The sequence below is a fragment of the Mixophyes fleayi genome, chromosome 4, assembly GCF_038048845.1.
Source record: "Mixophyes fleayi isolate aMixFle1 chromosome 4, aMixFle1.hap1, whole genome shotgun sequence".
Taxonomy (NCBI): domain Eukaryota; kingdom Metazoa; phylum Chordata; class Amphibia; order Anura; family Limnodynastidae; genus Mixophyes; species Mixophyes fleayi.
Window position 1 is genome coordinate 237,178,714 of NC_134405.1, and position 24,457 is coordinate 237,203,170.

The following is a 24,457-nucleotide window of genomic DNA, read 5'->3' on the forward strand; positions in this document are numbered from 1 at the left end:
GCATGTAGTGAGAATATTGATTGTGACATCACCACTTTTTAAATATTCTGTGTATGGAAATTGAAAGCACCTTTCATACTTGATAATGTGACATGGCTCTTTGGTTAATGTTAAGTGCTTTTGTATCCTGTAACTCTTCACAGCTATCATGCTCTATAATTTAATATACACTTTGCCTTTTCAGTTGTTGAGTGCTGTGACAACTGCTTTCCTCTTTTCATATACATGAATGATCTTATCTGATTGGTCGCCAGAGCCCCAAGTTTGATTGCTGCAATCAGGAGGCTTAGTCAACTTTACCTGTAAATTCAACTCCAACTTGAATTCAAATTCAAGTGTGTGATTCAACTCCTTATCTCCTTTACTGCTTTCTATGTGGGATTGAGTGTGGAGTGATATAACTATCCTCATATCTGGGTTTCAGATTGATGTTGGCACACGACCAGAAGTTCATAGGAGAGATCCAGTATCAACATTTGAATGGGACAGCAGTATGGATTCAGATGGAAGAATTCGTAATGTGGACCACATAAAGAACATAATTTTTAAAGGGGTGAGTTATTTTTAAGATTTACTTTTTAAGATATACATACACAATATGTCAAAAAATTTGCAAGGCCAATTTTCATTTATCTCCACATCCTAAGCATTTACTGTGCTGTCAAGTTTATCTGATAGTGTGGAGTTTGTATGTTCTCTCCGTGTTCACGTGGGTTTCCTCCGAGTGCTCTTTCCTCCCACACTCCAAAAACATACTAGTAGGTTAATTGGCTGCTATTAAATTGACCCTAGTCTGTGTGTGTTAGGGAATTTAGACTGTAAGCTCCAATGGGGCAGGTACTAATGTGAATGAGTTCTCTGTGCAACACTGCAGAATTAGTGGAGCTATATAAATAGCTGCCGATAATGCTTTCATTTTCAAGGCACTCCCCCTATCACGGTATTGGATGCCTGGCTTTACCTTGCGTCACCAGGTTGCCACAGAAAACTGTGGAAAGACAGCAGATAGTCACTGACCCTGTCGAGTCATACTGCTAACATCATCTGCAATGTGCTGAGCCAGTTTTGATATATTCTTGCCTGGCTATATTGATCAGCACCCAAAAGCAATTTTATATTTTTTTATATGAAAGTTTAGGAGTTGGTACTGTTCAGTCTGCATCCTTTATATAACACTGGACCATCCTAGAAAGTATGCATTTGTCTCTCTTCATTTACCAGTCTAGTGCCCACATTTTTTTTTTAATTTTTTTTTTTATAGACAATTATTTATTGCTGCATTTTTGTGTCTTTTCTATCAATTGAATCGCTATGGAAATATGTTTTTTTACATGTATAGTTTAAGGGTAATGTTTTCTGTACTGTTTAGATCATTGATTGGCAATAGGCACCCCGGCGAGCTTACACCAGTGAACCCTAGCTCCTTCAAGGTTTATGCCTCTGCTCTGATTGCTATTGAGTAAGTTAGACCCGGGGCTGCAGGTCAGAGCAATTGTTTATGCATCCTGTTACTGCACACTGCAAGAGGTGGAAGTGGAAAGAAGGAAGGAGTTCAGTACAGTCAGCTTCACATGATCTCCAGTTTTCCTATGCAGTAAAGGCTATGATTTCAGATTACTATTAAAAAAAAATGTTGAATGAAAAAATATCTTGATCCATAGAGGCCCGACATTAACTGTTTTTAACCTATGCAAGTCTGAAGGGAAAATACAATGAACTTAAAAATGAAATAAAATAAAAATTCATCCCCACACCTTCAATCAGACGTGCAGACGCTAAGACTGGGTACAGACTACAGAAAATTTCTCACAATGCGACATCTTTAATGATTTTACCAATGATAGAAAAAAATAAAAAGCCCTGATCAGCATGCCGATTCATTTTTACACACTATATACACGTTTTGCAAGATTTACCTTCAGATCTGTGCTCTTCATCTGGCATAACCATCTGCTGAAAAGATTGTGACTCTGTAAACTCCATAGAGATCTATGGACACTGCTGGTCATGAGTGCAAACACACTGCAGAATTGGAACGATATCGTTAAGCGAGATTATTAGTCCCACTTTAAAAATCAAATGGAATGATAATCGTTCATCATTGGAGAGTACACACTAATGCGATATCGGTACGAACAGTTGTTTATCATATGATTGGCACGATAAGCGGCTGGAAACCCTGTAGTGTTTATCCAGCCTAAGTAAATAACCCCCAGTTTAAATAATGTATCTGATTGGTTGGCTGATTCAACCATTTAGATGGTCAGTATGGGAAACTCTTGGTTTCATTCATTTAGCTCTGGTACAACTGCATATTCATTTACCCTGTGAATTTAGGCCTCTAATTTGGATAAGATTCTCTGGATCTTTTCCTAATTTTCTACCTGTAGAGAAACTCCCATTGATCATTTTCAGTTTTCTTTTTCAATTAACAAAATAGGTCATTGTTGTCTATACTTACCTACTCTCCTGGAATTTTTGCGATGCTCCCGGACCCTGTAAAATTCACGGCATTGAATACTGTGGGGTGGGTGGGGGTGGGTGGGGGTTGGGGGGGGGGAGTACAGATTTAAAAGTAGGCAAGTATATTGTTGTCTCATAGTGTTCTGTCTCTTTGTTAACAGTACTGGTTTACAGCATTCTTGCTTGCTGCTCACTGTTCCTACTGACCACTCCAGCATAGCTGTAATGTAAAATAAACAAGATGGTGAGCTAATTATTTTACAATGGTTCTGAAGTGAGAGCTTCCTTGTGGATGGGGAGATAAGCAGTCACAGCTAGCTAGCTACATTTACAGATCTATACAATGAATATATAAATAAACATATATTTTTATTCATGTATTTAACTGCAGATATAGAAAAGCCATAGTCATTTGTGTGCTAAACACTAAAACATATGCTTTTTTCTTTATTTTAGTGATTATTTCCTTTTAAGAAAAACATCTTGCCCCCTTTTATCATAAATGTGAAGTGTTACATGATGGAATGCTTTGATAAAATGATTTATAATGTTGTGTTATAAAAGTCCTGTTACTACAATGATAGAATGCTCTGGAAAATGTGGAGGAGTCCTCAAAGAGAGAATTATATGGCAGCTGTTAATACAAGTTGTGTTGCTTATTTTCTTATAAAAACATTATACATATCCTGAATAAGTACAGTTTAAGCTACTGTACAACTGCCATTGAAGGCAAAGCGCACCCAGATATGAGGAGCATCTTAGAAGCTGTGTCCTTATTAATGTGCAAACTAAGTTTATAGTCAGATAATTCTGACTAGTCTTACCTAATATGTAATGCTAATTATAAAATTTAGCCTTTTTTGTTTCCTACTGACTGAGATAGGAATGTTGCACATTCACCAAAATGTGTATGGTGTATTATCAGAATTAAAGTAACCTTTGAAAAGCACCATATTGCTGTGTGTCCATGCACATGCCTTTTATCAGAGATTAAATCCGTTTCATAGTTGTGTTTCTTTTGTGCAAGTTTGTTCCAACACTCTTTTTATATTTATTTCCTTGATCTCTGGTACTTTGATCACTTCTTGCCAACATTTACTTTTCTATCCACTGCTCGGTACACTGATTTTTGTAGTGACTTGTTACTTTTGACTTGGACAGCTCTTCTTTGAATTTGATAAGTAGGAACCTTTTATATTTGTTAGTGATAACATAATGTTAATAACTTGAGTTCATAAATACACATTTCCCAGAAATCCATTTGGTTCGTTTTACAAATACAGATTGCTGTTCTGTTACTGCATCCAAAATGTCAATCTTAAACTGTTCAAATTCTCTTCTCATTGACCTCCTTATATCACAAAGCAATCCCTGTAATCTTTTTGCAGCAAGCGCACATTGTGATATGTTCAGAGCAGCCTATGCATCCAAAACAGCAGTAATCTTTGTTGAAAATGCTCCATACCCCATTTCTTATTAACAGTATGATTTATGGAATTTCAGCTTTGCTTAGTGCTTATGGGCTTTCATGGTTTATATCTGTAAAGCTGATTTCAGTGGAGTCTGATAGTGTAAGCATAAAAGCTAGACTCCAGAGGCCATTTATGAACGCTTCTCTACTATTAGGCAAACACAATTTAATTGAATTTGTTACCTGCAGGGGCTCTGCCATGCTTTGAGAAAGGAGGCTTGGAAATTTTTGTTGGGATATTTTCCATGGGACAGCACAAGAGAAGAACGAGCTCAACTACAAAAGAGGAAAACGTAAGTAACTATGCCATACAAGTTAACCCGTGCACGATACTCATGCATTCTAGTCAAATCAAGCTACTTGAGGTGTTAAAAAGGTTCTTGTCATCTTCATCGCCACACACACACACACGCCGCTAGGCTTTTATATATTAGAAGATAATGCTAAGAATTTAGTAGGTCAGTGTAGTATATAACTCCGCCCAGCAGGTGGCGCTGCAGCTTGAGCACTCTGTCACCTGGTAGTTTTTTCCACACACACACTAACACACGCCGTTAGGCTTTTATATATTAGATTATTAAGTTCAGCCTCTAGTGCTGTAACTGAAAATTGATTTAAAAATGTAATTTTACTTATTAAAACACTAAAAGGAAAGTAATTCATAATAAACTTTTTTCACCCATTCTGTTTTCACGTGGAAATGGTCACTACATACTCGCGAAAGCAGCTTTCTGGACTCCAGAAATGTGCACAGCAATCACAGTTAACATTAGCATTAACATTTGGTTAACATTGGTTTAAGCCAGGATACCTTTTGTGATTTGAAAGCAAAACAGACAGTATTACCTGGGACTGATGGCTACATCACTTAGGCTGCATACACACTGGTGTTTAAAAGTGCATTTAATATGCATTTCAAACTCAAATTGTGCGTGTGTACACGGATGTTAAAAGAAAAATCGTTTTGCCAAACAAGACAGTGCATATTTTCATTTTTATGTGTATTGTGTTTTACTTGCTCTCTACTGCGTTTCTACAAGTCTACTCATTCAGTTTCATTGCATTTGGTGCGTGCCAACTCTGTTGAAAACTTAAATTTATGTCAATGGAAACACATTGTAAACAAAAAGAAAGGTGATTAAATGTTTTCCTATATATTTCCACATGTGTTTTGCTTGAATAATGTAAGAACTTCCTGTTTTTTCATAAGTGCACAAATAAAATGCAAATTTAGCATCCTTATAAACCCATCTAAATGCATAGTAAATACATACATACATAAACACAATGCGGTTTATATGGGTTCTTACTGGCGGTTTAACATGCTATAAAAAAATGTGTTACAAATGCCTGTGTATATGTAGCTGTAGGCTGCCCATTTAATATGATGTAAGTGTAGCAAGCATATTTCTTTAGGGAGCATTAGTTATCAGATATAATTGGCAAGCTATTGGATCTTATTCATTCATTGTTTTATCCCTACTTAGCTATGGGTGAGTTCTTTAGAGCTGACTATAAGGAGGACAAAATGAGAAGAGCCCAGAGGAAGGCTTTAAGAGGCTTTCAAGTCCATGGCTTGTTCATAATCAAATAATAAATGTCTAAATATTACATAACTTGTTTGGGTTGAAAAAAATACATATGACTATCAAGTTGGACCTTTTATCTCCAAAATTCCTAGTAGTTTCACAGAAAGGCAAAAAACCTTATACAACATTGTCTCATATGCCCTAATAGGAGAAAATGCAACCTGATCCCATACAGGCAATCAGACAATTCTCTGGGTCAGCATACTATATTGTGTTATTAATGGTAGCAGCTCAGTATATTTATTCTGCTTTCTTAGAAAAATGTCCAATCCTGTCTTAAAATTTTCTGTCGCATCTTCCAATACCAGTTCATGTGGAAGTCCTCAAGTAAAGAACCCTTTTCGTAGCTGGAGATGAGTTTTCTTTACTTGCATCTTTAAAGGGATAGTCTTGTGTTATTTGTTGAGACCTGAAACTGAACAGACTGCCACATCATTTTTGGTATGGACCATTGGTTTGGGTTGGTTGGGTCAGCACGGTGGCTCAGTGGTTAGCACTTCTGCCTCACAGTGCTGGGGCCATGAGTTCAATTCCCGACAATGGCCCGACTGTGTGGAGTTTGTATGTTCTCCCCGTGTTTGCGTGGGTTTCCTCCGGGTGCTCCGGTTTCCTCCCACACTCCCAAAACATTACTAATAGGTTAATTGGCTACTATAAAAATTGACCCTATTCTCTCTCTCTCTCTGTGTCTGTGTGTGTGTGTGTGTCTGTGTGTGTGTGTGTTAGGGAATTTAGACTGTAAGCTCCAATGGAGCAGGGACTGATGTGAATGAGTTCTCTGTACAGCGCTGCGGAATCAGTGGCGCTATATAAATAAATGGTGATGATTGGTTTATACAAAGTAATCATTTCAACTTTAATCTTATATTCTCTAGTGTAACAGTAATGGATAGTACAGTATATTAACAATTAATAAACATAATCACCACTAATTGCACACAGTATGTGTTTTTTATTTTTTAATGCCAATGATTCCACAGTGCTTGGCAATCGTATAAATACTAATAGGACATAGCGAATACAATATGCAAACACAAATAAACTAAGCAGCTACACATAGGTAGCATAGATGAGTGTGAGTAAAACTGTAGGCTCACAGAATGTACCAGAAGACTGACAGAAGACAGGCATGAAACAATAGATAGAGAAGACACTACCTGTGAGAGCTTACATTTTAGAGGAATTTTAAAATATATATCTTTACTCACACAATAATGTTGCAATATATATCCTCAGTAACATTTATATTACACGCATAATATAACATAGGTGATACAATACAATTAAATACTCTCATGCTAGTGATCAGTTTATTTGTGTCTCATCATGTGTATGTACAACATCTTCGTATCTTACGGGACATTCCCATAAATAGCACTTCATCCCATTTGTTGCTATCATTCCCATCTTCTATTATTCTAATATTAATCGTATCTTATTCATTGTTTCCATACCAGTCCTATCTGTGTTTCATAATCCCTCTCATATTTAGTGGTCCCACCCATATCAATATATTTGTACCTTACCTGCCTGTGTGTTCCTCATTGTGTTTCCGTTATCTGTCATGTAGACGTATAGGAGAAGGGAGAGGAGAGGGAAAATGGTACATGCAGACAGATAAAGAATTGAGTGTATTGCTGCCCATTTGTCCAGAGATGAGTGTGGTCAGAGCCTATGCTGCATGAAATGGACATTTTAATTGATATGTAAATTGGGTCTTATATGCAACATTTGTATTTTCAACAAAGCAAAACATTGAGGCCTTAGGCCTTTTAACTTTTCCAGTCTCCCAATATGAATCATGTATAGGTGAAGATTGCAAACTCTTTCAAACTATTTTGTAAATAAGTCTTACATTGATAGTGTTTGTTCATAACCGAGATCTCCTATACTACTTTCTTCCTTTATATGCACTCGCTGTGTCTGTTTTGTGAATTTGTGGACAAAGTGAAACTGTGGACAAAGTGAAACTGTGTATTCAAGGTGTGGCCTTACCTGTGGGTTTATAAAGGGGCAAAATTATACTTTTCATTGTTGAGTCTTATAATATTCTCTCAATATGTGGCAATATTGTGCTGACTGTGGATGCAGCAAATAGACATTGCGTTACATTTTTGTATGATCTACAACTATACCTACAAATTGTCCCTTTACATACAGGGAGGAAAAAAAGGCAATTTGGAGACCCATGTATAAACTTTGTTTTGCAATACCTAAGCCCACCCTCCAGTGTGTACTCTGAAAGAGTTATCAGCTCAGCCGGGAATCTTGTCGGTAATCGGCGTAAGGGGCTACTTCCTAAAAATGTGGAAAAGCTGATGTTCATCAAAGTGAACTACAAATTAAACAGGCCTTTACCTGTAATTACATCAAAGTACTGAGACTTCTGTAATGGGGGATTCCAGCTGGGATGAATTAATATTGTGTGAGGATGATGTATACACTGATGAGGATGAGGCTGAATATGATGACAACAACATCTTGCTACTGTAGAGTTCATTGACAGCACTGTTAGCTCAGTTGCCTTAAGCCCATCGTTAGCTTGTTTTGTGGGGGCCCAAACAAACCAAGTATTTCAACCAGAAAAGTGTCAGTCCTTGTCACTGAAGTGGTTGGTTTGTTAAACTGTACATGTCCTTTATAATATCCAACATAAGTGTGGGTGGGAGGTCCCAAGGACTATTCCATCTTGCACCACTTTTCTTTTCTGCCACTGCTCTGTTGCAATGTTTCATAGATGTGCTATAAACTGCTGTCTTTGTGCCGTTGCTATTTTGCTTAGTAACCAGCCAGCATGCTGCAGTCTTTGGCCTAATCTGGATAAAAATAATATTGTAACCTATGAGGTGGTCAAAATTGACTGGAAATTAATGTTACTGAGGTTAATAATGTGGGAACAAAAAGAGCAAAATTATGTGGTTTGGGCATATTTTAGCAATATTTTTTTAAAAAAATACAGATCCAAAACCAAAACGTGTGAGGGCGGAGGCAGGGAGATGTAGGGGGAATCCGGTGCTCTGGCTTCCCCCTCCACACTCCAAAACATACTCTAGTAGGTTAATTGGCTGTTATCAAAATTGACCCTAGTCTGTGTGTGTGTCTGTGTGTGTGTGTGTGTGTGTGGTGGGATGGGGGGGGGGGTGTGAGTGTGTGTGTGTGTTAGCTAGGGAATTTAGACTGTAAGCTCCAATGGGGCAGGAACTGATGTGATTGTGTTCTCTGTACAGCGGAATTAGTGGTGCTTTATAAATAACTGATGATGATGGTGCAGAGGAAGGGTGGTCCCCTTTGGAGGCGGGACCACCAGAGTGTAGCATTGCAGCAGAGTAATAGGCTGCACTGCTCCTGCCTTCTTCTGGCAGCTCCATGACATCACTGGGGCCGCCAGAATTAAAGTAAAACTCTGTTGAGGTCAATTACTGGTCTTTGTATAGGGGATGGAGGTGGCGAGTCAGGTATAGGGGGGTTTCCGGACAACTGGAACGCTCCTCTAAGTGCGCACCTGACCAATATGGAACCAACTCTCACCAGATTAGTTGATAATAGGATTTCTGCTGCTCATTGTTGCATAATAGCTGTAACCATACAAAAGTTTGCTGTCATAGATGCCTGGTTTTTTAATGAATATTAATTCAGTTATTAAGATGGCACTGGACACCACTGCCTGGACCTTTCCCTTGAAATTATGTGAGGAGGGCTAGGTAAGGGCTTAGTAACAATTTATTTACTGTATAACTAGGTAGGGAAAATAACTTTTGATCCTACTTTTAAAAACACAAACTAGTGAGGCACTGACACATTGTATAATAGTAATGCTTCATAAATATCACTAGTTGTATTTTGCGGAGTCTTGCGTGTTGTTTTTTTGTTTGTTTTTCTTCTTCTTGCTATTCACTCTGTATCTGTTGCATACCGTATTTTCATTTAAGTCTCTCTCACGATTTCCTAAAAGTCTATATTAGCCCTCCTCCACTGAAACGACCTCTCACACTTCATCAGACTGTCTCCTAATTTGTGCACCTTCAAAACTCAACTATTCCTCAAAACATACCATCCATTCACCTAACCCTATCTCCATGCTTGATCTCCTCACCTATCTCTTCCCCTGTGTCGCTACTCATTCCTCTTATACTTGATCCCCTCCTCTGACTCCTTTTGTGCATCCTGTCTATTTGCCCTGCCTTTAGGATGTAAGCTCTTACAAGCAGAGCCCTATTCCCTCCTGACTCTATAGCTATTCTTCTGCTCCAACTTCACTTTACAAGCTATGTTTGGAGCTGTGGAGTCCTGGGGGTAAATTTATCAAGCTGCGGGTTTGTAAATGTATAGATATTGGCCATAGCAACCAATCAGATTCTAGCTGTTATTTTGTATAATGTACTAAATAAATAACTAGAATCTAATTGGTTGCTATAGACAGCATCTCTACTTTTTTTAAACCAATAGCTTAATAAATTTACCCCCTGGTATTATTTGTTGATTCTTTACTGTTTTCCCTGTATGGTCCACTGTCTGTATTGTGTACGGCGCTGCAGAAATCTTGTGGCGCCCTATAAGCAAAAGATGATGATGATGATAACGCAAAATCTGAAATTAGAGTCTGCACTAATTATGTATTGCTGTGTCTTTTGAGTCAGTGACCTGCATGTAACATTAATTCATCTAAATTGGGGGCAGGCTATCGAAATACGTTGCAGAATATTATGGTAAGGTGGGGAGACAGCTTCTGTGCCAGCAATCTCTTTACCTTGTGCTCTGCTTCACTACTTGATATACATGCTTACTGCATTTCTTCCTGCAGGACGTTTTCTGCTTAGTTTGTTTGCCTCAGGTCTGTAAGCTGCCTTCTTGCTTTCTGTATTGCTCATTTCCCCATCACATCGGATTTACGTAGTTTTTACTGACATGAAAAGGTTGTGATTCTTCTGTATATAATATATTTTAGTTTTCATAACATGACAGAGAATAAGAAATATTTGCACTTAATATTGATAAGAAAAAAATCGATAATTTTGTCAAATGATAAAGGATAGGCATTTTTAAAGGTGCTCTAAACATTGTTTTTGTTGTTGTTGTTGTTGTTAATGTTTCCAAATCCCATAAAATAATTTTGTAATTAAAATGTATTATTTGTTATAAATAGAAAAAAAAACCTTTCTCTAAACTGTCCAGGGTTCCCCCCAGAAAATTTTGCCAGCCGGGTGGCATCAAGAAGAAGCCGGGTTGGGGCTTGCAATAATTAAATGTTGCAGTTCTGACCTTATTTTGATTTAACCGAGATTAACATTTTATATATTAATTCTTCTCATCTTCTTAGAGGCCCAGTGGTCTGCGGCTTTTTCATAATCAACCTGTAGAATCCGGTCCCTCTGTTAAAATCAGCATCAGATTATTCAGCGTGCTGTGCTTCATGTGATTTCTTAAACAGGTTTTAATTCAGGTATGGTTAGTCCAATAGCAGCTTCTCCCCTGGGAGGTCTGGGGGAGAAGTCATGTGACCGTGGGAAGGAGGGGGCGTGGCGACATCGGTGTGTTACCATAGCCCCGCCCCCACTATAAAATGCAGATGATCACGGCATTGAATAGCGGGGGCGGTGCTTTATGACACCATTAAGCCCCCCCACCATTCAATGACGTGAATTTTGGCGAATGTGGGAGGTTTGTCTACTCATCTGGGAACACTCCCCGAAATCCTGGAGCCTACCGGGAGAGTAGGCAAGTATGATTAATTGTTTTGAATCTAGGTTTTAGTAGGAATCTAGCTCAAACAATTTTGATGCAACTGACCATTCTAGTTTTCTATTTTCATATTTTAGTATTGCAGGACTTCCATTCTTAGAATAATGCTCAAAAAGAATCACGCAAACCTCATTTTGATCATATCTGTACTTAAAACTCTTGAAAAACAGGATATGATTGGCATATGGAAATCTTGCTTCTAGGTGATTAATACCTGTGTCTATATGTTTACCATAGATATTCGTCTTAAAAGCAGTAGCATTAGCATCAGAACATTTTATGTGAAAGTCTGACCATTCAGCAGCAAAATTTAAAATGATTAGCAGGTGTGTGTTTTAATTCCATAAGGCATAGTTTTGTAGATTTTAAAATGGGGTCTATTTCTGTTAAATTGACATCTTGCATTTGTCAAACTTTAGACAAATGAGGCAGCACATTTGAAAGCGACATAAGTGAAGCTGTGATATTGTATGTTCTCGTATATTTGTTTAAACCTTCTGCTGTGATGTTTTGTTCAGTTGCCTCTCTTTCGGGTGCAGCAATGACACTCACCATCCATTCTCTTAAAGACTGTACAGCAAAGTCAACAGACTGTCACTAGCTATTTTGAGTTTAATCTGAGGACTCTTTATTATATTCTGGGTTTCATTTAAACCAGCCATTCTAACTGGGGAATTTTGAAAAAGAACAACAGTTGTCTTAAGAAATCCTTAAATTTTACTAAATAAGGCACCACAGCAGCTGCTTGGGCACTAGCAAGAGCCAGGCGGTGATTTATACAATGACTTTTGACCATTACTCTGTCTGTTTCATCTTTCAATAGTTTTGGGCTTCCCAATCTTGACAGCTATTCCATCAGAGCCTAGACCCACCAAGTTAGATTTTTTTTTCAACCCTATATTGGCAATTTTTTTCAATTATTTTGTTAGTTATAGTTCAGGCTTTGCCATCAATGATATTGTATGTTGATATAAAACAAACAGTAATCTCTTTTTTAGGTTCACAAATGTATTTAATGTACATAATAAGCTGCTTCGAAACTGAGATGTCTGTTGTTTCATCACACAGAACACTGAAGTAATCTGCCGAATGTAAATGTTTAAGCAATTCACATCTTATTTGTGAAGCTAGGATGTCGAGTAATTCTTGCATTATTGTTTTTAAACTGTAATTTGCATTCTTTCCAATTTCAATATGCTTTAAGTATGTACAACCCATAGCCTTGCAGTGCTCAAGCAAATTTCCATAAAATGTAGTATGTGGTAGTTTGATTTGTTTGCCAACCAATACATAGGTCTTAAAGCTCCCACAAAACCATCTCTCTGCAAGTTACTCAAAATTGAAATTGATCATTCAATTTCCTCTAACCCAAATCGGATTTTTGAACATAAATCGGTGTGTAATTTATTTTGCTCATGGTCAATTAAATTTTCTTTTGGGAGTCTTTTGCACGGAATAGTCACTCAAGTCACTTCCTTATTTGTGGCTGGTTTCTTTTCATATTTGATAACGGTGGAACACATCATTCCATTATTTTTCACCAACAACCACAGGAAATGTTTTAAACCAGTCACTATTTACTCTTGATATGCGATGTTTAGAGAAACATTTTTCATATGAAATAGACTGATTCATAAGATGGGCCAGTGTCATCTGCAAAATCCTTGTTGGAAACAAGTTTTGTTGTTTTGTTTGTACTTTAATTTTTCTTAATGAAACCTAAGTTTGTTGTTTTCTGATTTAGTTTCCTACTCATTATGGGTAACAACTGGCTGAACACAGATATAGTTTTTAACAGCAACCAGATACTGCACAAATGCTGTTGGACAAGGATAATTTTTAGAAGTTCCCAGATACTGCACAAATGATGGCTGTACACAAAAGACCACCCAAAGTAAGAAACACTGTCTTTATAGTTCACCAGCAAGTGAACTCTCCCTTGAAGTTTGACACCCCCCTGAGACCCTGTTATCAAATACTGATGCTCCCCTTGTAATCCAATATTGACACCCCATCTGGGTCTCCCATGATGACACCCCGGCTGGGTCTCCCATGACGACACCCCGGCTGGGTCTCCCATGACGACACCCCGGCTGGGTCTCCCATGACGACACCCCGGCTGGGTCTCCCATGACGACACCCCGGCTGGGTCTCCCTTATTGCTTTTTGGTCGGGTCGTCACAGTAAGTAGTGCGTGCCGAGCTGCAGGGTAATTTTATCAGGCGAAGCACCCGCCAAATAAAACGTGGGGAGAACACTGCTGTCTGTTCCCCTTCCACTTTGCTGCCCTCTGATTTTATTTAGAAGTTGAAAGTCATCAGCGCATTAATAACCATATTTTGTGAAATATAAAATGAGTCATTAGAAGTTTTAAGACGAATGAACAAAATTGCAAGGGCCTCAACCATTATTCTTTGTTTGTTAAATTAAAATCATTTCCTCATGTGGTTTCCCCATCTCTGAGGAAGCTGCAAGCTGTAATGAAATGCGTTAGTGGATTATTTACTTGTTAGAGGAATTTGTTACTAATACATCAGTATCTGGATTATCGGCATAGTAATCCAAATAGTGATGCAAATTATTTCATTCATATGAACATATTGAGTGACGAGAACTAAGTAGGGAGCAATCGGCACTTTTCAACGCATTGGGGACACCATAATTCTAGGTCACTCTGTTCCTAATTAGCCTTTCTATGGGATATATTTCAACATAACCATACAGCTACAATAAGTCCTAATAAGAGATCTCCGCTTATCCCACTAAGACCTCTAGAGACTGATTAACAGCTGTAGGTAATCTCTGTGCACACAATTTCATTTGTCTCTTAATTTTACAACATCAATATTTGATTTTCAGTTTGCAAACTGAATAATTTTTATGCTTTGGGTGCACAAATGGCTCTGTCATTTGTAAAACATTTTTATGAATGTAATAGGCTTGTGCTCCCTCTTTCCATGAAACGAATAGTGGAACAGTTATTTTTTGTCATGTGTGCATATTTGTAAATAAATGCACACATCTGTAATGATAAAAGTGCACAGTGCCAATATTCGGTATAGATTTTTGAATGAAGAGAATCTGTTGCTTACTATCATTATGATATCAGTGGAACTGATATATTACTTGTGAATGCAGTGAACCTGTGCTCTCTGCAATACAATATCAGCGTAACTGTTACTATTTTATGTACATATTTGAGTTCTCCACTTTACTATCCACTACTTTACAGGCAATGTTTTGAATGAATTTTAATCAGTATATTCTATTTTAATATTCTTGTTGAATAATACAGATCTAGTTTGAAGAAGTAATGTACTTGTAATGATTGTACCAGAATTGTTTTATTAACTGTTACTGTGTATACAATTTATAAATTATTTATATAGCACTACTATCTCAATTATTTGTGCTGATATTTAAAATTTCAGTTACATTTTTTAATATACTTTTCCCAATGTGGATTAATTCTATTACTCTTGTACACATGCTCATTTGCCAATTCTCACTATCTGCTAGAAGATTTATTAATATATTGCCTTTTTATATATATTTGGAGTTTTGATAATTGGAGGAATTTAAGCAAACAAAAACGCAAAACTCCCAAATTACAGAAATGTATTGAATCTCACTGTCAAGCAAAAAAGCAAACCAATATTATATTGGGGATATAGACCTATGCATTACAGAAAGATATAAAGAATGTATATTTTACTGATAAAAATCAATGAAAATAAAAATGGTAAAATGACCAGCCATAAAACAAAACAGAATAATCCACACAGCTAATCAAAATAAAACCATAACAGCGTAATGACTAGTAGGATGCAGTTACATTACAATGTATCAAATAATTCCTAAGACAATCCAGTGGCATGAGAAAGATACTCTAACATAGATGCGAGTAAAGTAACAGTTTCCATCTTGTATAACAAACAAATTCAAAGTATATACCACTCAATATGCATAGTTGCTGTATGGGTCAGACGCCCACATCCAAGGAAATTAACAGCTAAAGTGCTCTGTTAGAATACAAAATAATTACCAGGGTTCTCACCGTGTAGTTTAAACGTTTACTGGACCTAACTTCACCCATGTAATTACCAGTATTTCCTTTCCCTACTCCATGGCAGCCCTTACAATGGGTAAATCCCTAATAAACTAGTGTAGACAGGAAGAATGTTGTCCCACCTGGCCCCTATATAAGGTAACTCCTGCTCTTCCTCAGTGTCTTTAGTAACTTCCCAAGCCGTCCTATACATAACTACAGAACAAGGTTGGGAAAATATAGGGCTGCCATGGAGTATTTCAAGGAAAGGAAATTAACGGTGAGTATAATTCTCAATTTTCCTTGCACATTAAGTAACCAGCTTGCGTCCTTGGCCTGTAGTCAGCGGCATGTTACAGCTGCTGTACCTCTGCGTGAAGATACTATTATACAGTGATGTACCTGCATTTGTGTGAATTAGGGTATAACTTCCAACATACGTATAATATCAAGAAATCACCTTGCACAATGAGAAATATTTTTTACCTTTGCAAGCTACTGTAGGAGTTTAGGAGCTGGATGTAATATTATTTTTAACATTTAATTTATTTTACTGTTTTACAATAGGTTACCTTCTATTACTGGTTGTTTTAGGTTTAAATTTGCTGTAAATTTATTTGCTGTTTAAGGTTGCAATACTGATTGTTTTCTATATATGCACTAACTGTAACTTTTCTATGATCAGTAAGAAATACTTTAAATGTTTTTTTTCCTATTTTTGTTTACCATTTGCAACAGTGCCAACCAACTGGTGGCCTGCGAGTCACATCCAGCCTGTCGGGCAACGACCTATGGTTCGTTGCATATTTCAGACAGTAAGCAGCAGTGTCACAGTTGAAACTGCTGTTGTAGCTAATAGTTGCTTTTACTTAACTATAGTAACAATCTGTTTCATTGAGTTTGCTTTGAGACCAGCCTGGGGCTAAGTGGTTTCAGGGAGATACTGCTCTGACTTAAAGCAATGAAATCATGGTGTATTCATTGGCTGAACCTGCTGCATCTTGCAGGGCTTTCTTTTATTAGCTCCCCACACTAGGGTGGTCCATGAGTAGGTAGAAAAAGGTAAGTAAACGTGGAATGGAAGCTAATGTTGCAATTATTAATGTAGTATATATTTTTTGAGTTAAGGTGGGAGTAAATGCCGTGGGATGCTAAGGTGTCCAAAGACACCAATGAGGGCACAGTATATCTGTATATGGGGTGGGAGGTGGCCAGAGAAAAGGGGGGTTTGATTTAAAAAAAAAAAAAAAGATGAATTTAGGAAGGGTAACGCCAATGATGGTGTAAGCAAGATATATATAAGTTTCAAATTAAAGTTATTGTAGACAATGAGATGAATTTAATAGAACTTTGGCCCATCCACTAAAAAATGTCTGAATAAATAAAACCGCCATAAAATATAGGGAATAGTTGTATGTGGTGTGGAGTAGAACAGGTTTGAAAACCAGTTGGATTTACAGAGAGATCATCATCTTATGTTGGGTTTAATTCATATCTCTCTCTCCCTCTCCTTGACACAGCGATCCTCAGTAATTGACAGTTTATGTTCTTGTCCTCTGCTGTTTGATAGTGTCTGGTGCGTTAGTTTTGCATGTGCAAATTTATATTAATATACAAAATTTATAGTACTGGCCTATTGTGCAGGTAATACTCAGTCCAGTTAAAAAGCAATCCATGTGGAAATTCAGATTGAATACATGTTTATATTTAGTGTAGGATGGACAGAAGATGTGTGAGTTGGTCAACTTAGCACAAAGTGGCCACTTTATTGTGTTTACCTTTATAGTGCTGGATAGGGACAATCCCCCGTCTCCCCTGCACAGCTTGAATTCTTCGTGGCATGGATTCAACAAGGTGCTGGAAGCATATGTTGTAGATTCCAGTCTATGTTGGCATGACGACTTGTGGCATGACTCTATCCTGCTGGAAGTAGCTATTAGAAGATGGATAGCCTGTGGCCACAAAATGGCCTACTATGTGGCAATAAAACATTCACCACACCATTACACCACAACCACTAGCCTGCACCATTGACACAAAGCAGAATGGATTCATGTTATTTACCCAAATTCTGACCCTACCATCTGCATGCTGCAGCAGACACCGAGATTTATCAGAGCATGTGAAACTTTTCCAATCTTCAACTGTCCAGTTTTAGTGAACCTGTTCCCATTAACGCCTCAGTTTTCCTGGAATTAAGTGGGGTCTTCTGCTGCTGTAACCCATTCACTACAAGGGTTGATGTGTTGCACATTGAGATGCTCTTTGGCATATCACTGTTGTAACTCATGGTTATTTCAGTTACTGTTGCCCTCCTGACAGCTGACCGTTTTCCTCTGAATTATTAACAAGGCGATTTTACTAACAGAACTGCTGCTTACTGGATGTTTTTTGTTTTGCACACCATTCTCTGTAAAGTGTAGAGACTATTGTACGTGAAAATCCCAGGAGATAAGCAGTTTCTGAGATACTTAAACCACCCCGTCACAGTAACAATCATTCCACAGTTAAAGTCACTTAGATCCGATTTCTTCCACATTCTGGTATTTGGTCTGAAGGAACAACTGAACCTCTTGACAATGTCTACCTGCTTATATGCATCAAGGTGCTGCCCCATGATTGGCTGATTAGATATTGCATTAACAAGCTAGTGCACCTCATGAAGTGGCCATTGAGTATTTATTGCAATATTTGAAATCAACATTCCCAGTGTTTAGTACAGATTGCAGCCTAAAGTAACTATAATAGCTTTAAGAAGGTTTTGGTGAGTGCAGGGGATCAGTGTCATTTGTAGGACAGGGCTGGGGCCATTTTTTAAAATTTCTCTGCTCAGCAGGCCATCTATGAATATACAGACGATGGGTGGAGAATTTGAAGAAAACTTTAATCAAAAGACAAGCCCTGATGTAAAACATGTACAGTTTTGATTATACTTAATCTTAATTGGAGGCATAACACAATAATAGTCTATGAGCAGATTTCAATCATAAGTCCGTGTCGGAACTACCGCAACTGCAGGGGGTACACCTGCAACAGGGCATTGAGACGAGGTTCACCCCTTCCACCCGAGGCCCCCACTCTGTTTTCAAACTACATTTTCATGTGGTTGTTGCTGTTTTTTCCTATTTTATAATATAGATATGTGTAGTATAAATGTTTAGAATATACAGATCTATTCCATTCTGCTGGGAAAAGACATGTGTGTCTAAAGAAAAAGAATCTAAAACATGATTGAGTAGACTAAGGAATTTAAAATTGTATTCTTGTTGATACATTATTGAAATCTTAATGCCTTGAGTGCAAGAGAATTTGCTGCAGAAACCTGTTAAGTAAAAAAAATACTTTTGAACTGGGATGAACTTTCTCAGTTAGTACAAAGTATTGAGCTATTATGTTAATTTTGAAATATGCTTGAGCATTAAAATATTCTTAGTTTCTACTTTATTTCTGTTGTCGGTGGTGGTGCAGTGCAGATTTCTGGGTGAACTAAAATAAATAGCAGGTGTCTAAATTAAAAATCTGGAAAAACTCCTTTAATTTCCTCCATCAAATAATCTAAACTATATTAAGTCTTGCTGTTCTACAATCCTGCAATAAGAACGGAAACCAGTAATCATTTTATCACTGAAGTTTATTAGTGTAATTGGTTGGCAAAACTCTTCAGGTTTCAGGAGGGAGATTTAATACTTTTACTCTTTGTGCAAGTTAAATTTGAAAGGAAGAGCAATGAAGTTTAAAACCTATTGCCAGCACATTTTTATCGTTCAGATGCATACAAGCAAGAAAGAGGCAGGTTGAGTTTTCTGTGATGTTCCTTATAACATCGCAAACACACTTTTTTTTTACCGTTATTACAGTAAAAAGTAACGCTAAGTTTTGCTTGCACCTTTATGGGGCACAAGTAAAAATCAGCGGTGCTTCTGTCAAAAATATCCGTGCAAGTTGCCTTGCAGCCATTCCGGAGGCACTTTGCGAAAAAATATTTAGGGAATTGAATGTGCCCCAGAATGTTTGATGGAAGTTATCGGTCTTCATATAGATCCTTCAAGAGTTATTATTCTTAGACGTCTAGTGTAAGTCCATACACATATTCTGATAGCCATGAGAGATCCAGCTTGTGCGCTGAAAGGCTAGATCTCATCCAGCCCATATCTGTGTGTGGACATTTGTCACTTGTGGCAGGATTGACCAGTGTGTAGCCAGTTTAATGTGGGGATTTTGTTGGTTGATTTATGCATTTTGGCCCTAAATAGCCTTGTGTGTGGGTTTTTGCCACCGCTGATTACCATTCAGGGTGCGGAAAAGATTGTCCGATAACTACTCCCATACTCCCCTTGACTTCATAAACCGTTATCAAGGAGATAACACAAAATTACTCTTACTACCAATAAATTTCTGCCCTTAAAGATAATTTGCATAAAATGAGACATAACATCAGTTGAGTTTTATTTTCTATGATATTTTAGGCTTAACAACAAAAGTCTTCCTAGTCCGAAGGGTCATTCCACATCTCCCCCCAAAAAATTGAAATGTCCACCACCCATCTCAGATTTTTATGATTTTTTTTTTTTTTACTAGAAGATGTTCAAAAAAACTGTCTGCCACATATCTCGACTGTTTGACCATTAGTTTCAGAAATATTGATTTTTCAATATATTAAACTATTTACTAATCGTTATTTATTCCAGTTTGTTTGAAGTATCACAGGTGTTCATTAAGGAATTTCCATGAAATTTGGACCCCTAAGGTACCTTTTCCTCCCGAATCCAAAAATCCAAATAAAATTACTTTATCTGCCCTATGTTTCGAGTTACAGCAAAAATGGAAGCATTTGGAACAAAATTTAAAATGCTAGATTAAATCAAACTTAGAAATCCCAATTTTTTTCAGGTGCTTAATAAAGGTATACATTACTATCACAAAAAAAGAAATCGGCATGATACTCTTTCACAGTGCAGAAAAAATAATGATGTTGATGTGTGATTACTGTTGTACTGCATACATAATTTACACAAGAACCCATGCTAGGTTAAAAACAATACCCAAAAGTGAACAAAACTGAGGCAATGGGAAGGGGATTCCCGGTCAAAATCAACACTGAAACTTTCCAGAGAGAGGGAGACAGACAAAAGATAGTCAGTCTTGACAGCTGCTCTTCCAAAGTGCTATCTGCTCAAAAACTTATAAGATTACATCGCTGGGACCACTTTAAAGCTGAAGAAAAATAATTTTTGATTCTGAGACCTGAAGGTTTCAAATGCAACCATTGATTCTGAAACCTCAGTCTGCTACCATCATGAAAAGGTACTGCTGTTAAACTATGAAGAATTTCAGAAACCATGCTGTAATTCTTTTTTGTCCCACCAAAAAAATAGTTGCGTCACTGAAATAGGCAGAAAGAACATGGTGAGTGTCAACTTCATGCTGTTAAACCAGGGCAGAAACTTTGCCCAAAATGCAGTATTCAACTGTCGCACTGTAAAGGACAAACAGACATAAATATGTCAACAGAAGAAGTTGAATCCCGGTGAAGAGTTTCACTAAACCTGCAGAAACAGATGAGCTGAATGAAAGTATTACAAACCTTGGTTGTACACCAGTGAAATTGCATGGACTAATGAGAAGATAATGGGAGGCATATACTAAAAGAAAGACAGCAGACAAGTACAGACATTCTAGAGAAGCTTACTCAAATATGGTCTCTGTCTAGTACAACCCCAGAATCACCCCAGAGAGTAAACAAATGTTCTGTGGGTGATGATTTGCAGTCTGATATATGACTTAAAACAAAAGTGTGAAGAGGCACCACTACAAGTAATAAGAATATTAAATAAAAATCTAGAGTGAAAGCCCTTCCTGTACAAATCGTTCATCAGGTACAGCAGTTTTACGAAGATGAACATTCTCGGAAGTGGCCTGGAGAGAGTTTGTAAAAAGTAAAAAGTTGGAGGCACATATAGAAACCATTGTAATTCCTACACCTTTCACCTGATTTGGATGTAAATACCCTCAAATTAAAGCTGAAAGTCTGCAGTTAAAGTACATCTTGTTAGTTTAATTTCAAATCCATTGTGGTGGTGTATAGAGCCCAAAATATGAGAATTGTGTCAATGTCCCAATATTTATGGACTTGACTGTATACTGCTTGTCATCAGACAACATGAAGACAGCAGGAACCACAGTTAGTGTAACTACGATCACAGTCACAAAAAATGTAGACAAAAGTGATCTGTCACCTGGAACATACATAGCAGCAGTGTACGTATGATAACATCTGGTACATTGGGTATATTATTCAATGCAGTGTAATGAGGAGGAACAAAATGTGCTGGTACACTTCATGAAACAAAATCAATCAACAAATGTGTTGTCTTGGCCTTCAAGAGATAAGTGTTTTTGTTCCTTTTATTCACGTCATCTGTGTAACCGAAGTGCCTACTATCCAAGGAGGTACTGGAGGGCAGTATACACTGTATGTTGACATTTTACAAATCATTAGAACAGGTAAATTATGTATGTGGTGCAACAGTGATCAAGCGTCAACTTCATTATTTTTTTTTCCTCCACTATGAAACAGTGCCAACAAAAGTTACCTTAGGGTTTCAAATTTCATGGTGATTCCTTAATAAACACCTGTGATACTTCAAATGAACTGAAATAAATTAGCTGTGATTAGTAAATAGTTTAATACATTGAAGAATCAATATTTTGGAAAGTTATGGTCAGACAGTCGAGATATTTGGAAGAATAGTTTTTTGGACATCCTCTCAACTAAAATTTTTTAGTTAAAATCTGAGATACGTAGTGGACACTCCTGGTTGAACTGACATGGAATGACCCCAAAAATATTAGAGATGGGAGAAAATTCAGAACAGATCAGCAAAATATTCACTTCATACATAGTTAATCCAGCAGAATTTGGCCTTAAAGCTTCACTACCATCATCATCAACATTTGTTATAAAGCGCCAGTTTACTGAGTTCCTCCTTCTCCGCGAGAACTTATATTGTGGCTTATGATTGGTCCTTCCGCTCACAACCACCATCCTCTGCCAATTAAAAATGGTGACCTAAATTGATTTGCTATTTCTGAAATACAGAAAAGGTAAAGCCCTGGGACTCTGTCAGTGAATTGACCATTGCTCTAGATCTATTCAGAGTCTATTGTGCAAAATTCAAATTTACAAGTACATGGAAGAATGACAAATCAAAAGCAGAACTTGGAAGATTGTTTTAGCCAGAAGCCACACCTCAGAGAAACAGACTTACATGGTGAAATTTGATTTGCCACAAAATTTCACAGTTATTTTGCCCATCTCTAACTAATATATGTATTAGAGTTCTGCAGAGCAATGCACATTTTCCATCTCTGTAATCACCCTAATTCTGGAACTGCCAAAGTCAAAATGGACTTTTTTTGGTAGTGTTTCCGAAGCACTTTTAACTATTTGACTAATATGCCACTGAAAGCCCCTCCATTTACTTGAATGGAATACTATTTTTTTTTTATTTTTTTTAAGAAAACTGCTTCTGTGCTACTTATTTTTCAACCTGGTGAACACAGCGTAAAAAATAAAAAAGACACTCATAGCATTTTTAAAAGAAATGAAAAAACGTTTGGATGTTTCCTTATTATATTGGCGATAACAGACAATGGTTTGTCATTTGTCATACATGACTAATATATTCTTGTCTTAATTGGATAGAATGCAACTTGTAGGCACAGGTTTTATAATGAAATTGATTCTTTATCCAGCACATTTTAGTTAAAAAATACTCATTGTCCTTCCCTACCTAACCAAGTATAGGCTTATCAGTTATATGAAAAGAGCTATTCAAGCATTGCATTCACATACTAAATGTGTATATTCGTTATATTGTGAGTAGACAGACATTTTCTACCTCATTACATTAAATAGTTTTATTCAGCACTGGACAGGGTGATCTGATAGGAATTGGGAGAAAGTCATTTCAAGTGGAATAAAACCTCTATTTTCATCCTTAATTCGATTAACCTTTTTTTCCCCCCGACATCAAGCTGTATAACAAAGATGGGGACTAATCTTTTTCACTTGACATTTTTATTAGGCCTCACTTCTACATGGTAATTAAGGTGCCATTTCATAGCATTGTCTATTGTTTTATTTTACTATCTTCATGGAAAAAACTGTAAATGTGGAATGTGTTTTTTTTTTTTTTTTTTTTACCTAAACACATTTATTGTGGAAATGCTATTGTTTGATGTACTTGGCCAGATTTTTTGTGTGCAATAATTATTGTAATTCGTGTCTCCCCTAATTCTTCTTTCAGAGATGAATATTTCCGAATGAAACTGCAGTGGAAATCTGTCAGCGAAGAGCAAGAAAGCCGCAATTCAAGACTCAGAGACTACAGAAGTTTAATAGGTATTTCCTAGTGACAAGTATGCTGTAGTTAAATAGATTTTGTCAGAAAAATGTTTTAATATGGTTGATCTCTGTATAACCAAACCACACTGTGCTCAAGTTATGTATTGTCATCACTGGAGGATGTGTAAGAAGACAGGCTTCCATATACGTCCTGGCTCAAAAAGCCCAAGCCTCAGTAGCCAGTAACAATAACACGTCATTTAGCATTTCTCCAAAAGGCACAGTATTTTTACCAATGATTCGTAATCCCTAATATCTACCTGTTAACAGACAATTATTTTCATAATATAAAATAAACACCCATGTCCAGTATGCAGGTTCCATAATTTTATAGAATGACCACTTGTGCCATACCTACATTACACATATGATAGATATATGTGCTTATTGTGCTTTCCTAGTAATTTAGGGTTGCCAGGACAGCACTGGGCTGTCTGCATGGGTAAACGAGCTGTCATTCCATCAAATTGCTACTTTGCTTTAGTTATTTTGCATTATGCAGGGTATGTAAAGTTCAGACCAGTAGTGGTAGCGGTTTGACCTTTTCTGAATTATAGTTGGATATATATTTCAGTCACAAATCTAACAATTGATAAAAGCTTTTTTTTTTAACTTTCATGTTGCAGTTAACAGACTCTAATACCTGAAATTGTACCCCTCTTTTACATTGTTGTAAAGTGGGGTGCAAATGAAATGGGATGTAGTCAGTCTGGCACCAAAGTGGTGATGCTGTAATTGTC

The 24,457-nt window shown here is 37.1% G+C and overlaps 1 protein-coding gene across 1 annotated transcript in view; it reads left to right on the forward strand.

The window, feature by feature from the left end:
- The window catches only part of TBC1D15 (TBC1 domain family member 15), a 90,375-nt gene that overhangs the window by 44,694 nt on the left and 21,224 nt on the right, over nt 1-24,457 (forward strand). Inside the window, exons 8-10 of the mRNA XM_075209532.1 lie at nt 425-553; nt 4,124-4,227; nt 23,620-23,714. Coding sequence (XP_075065633.1) covers nt 425-553; nt 4,124-4,227; nt 23,620-23,714 — 328 coding nt within the window. The remainder of the gene's footprint in view (nt 1-424; nt 554-4,123; nt 4,228-23,619; nt 23,715-24,457) is intronic.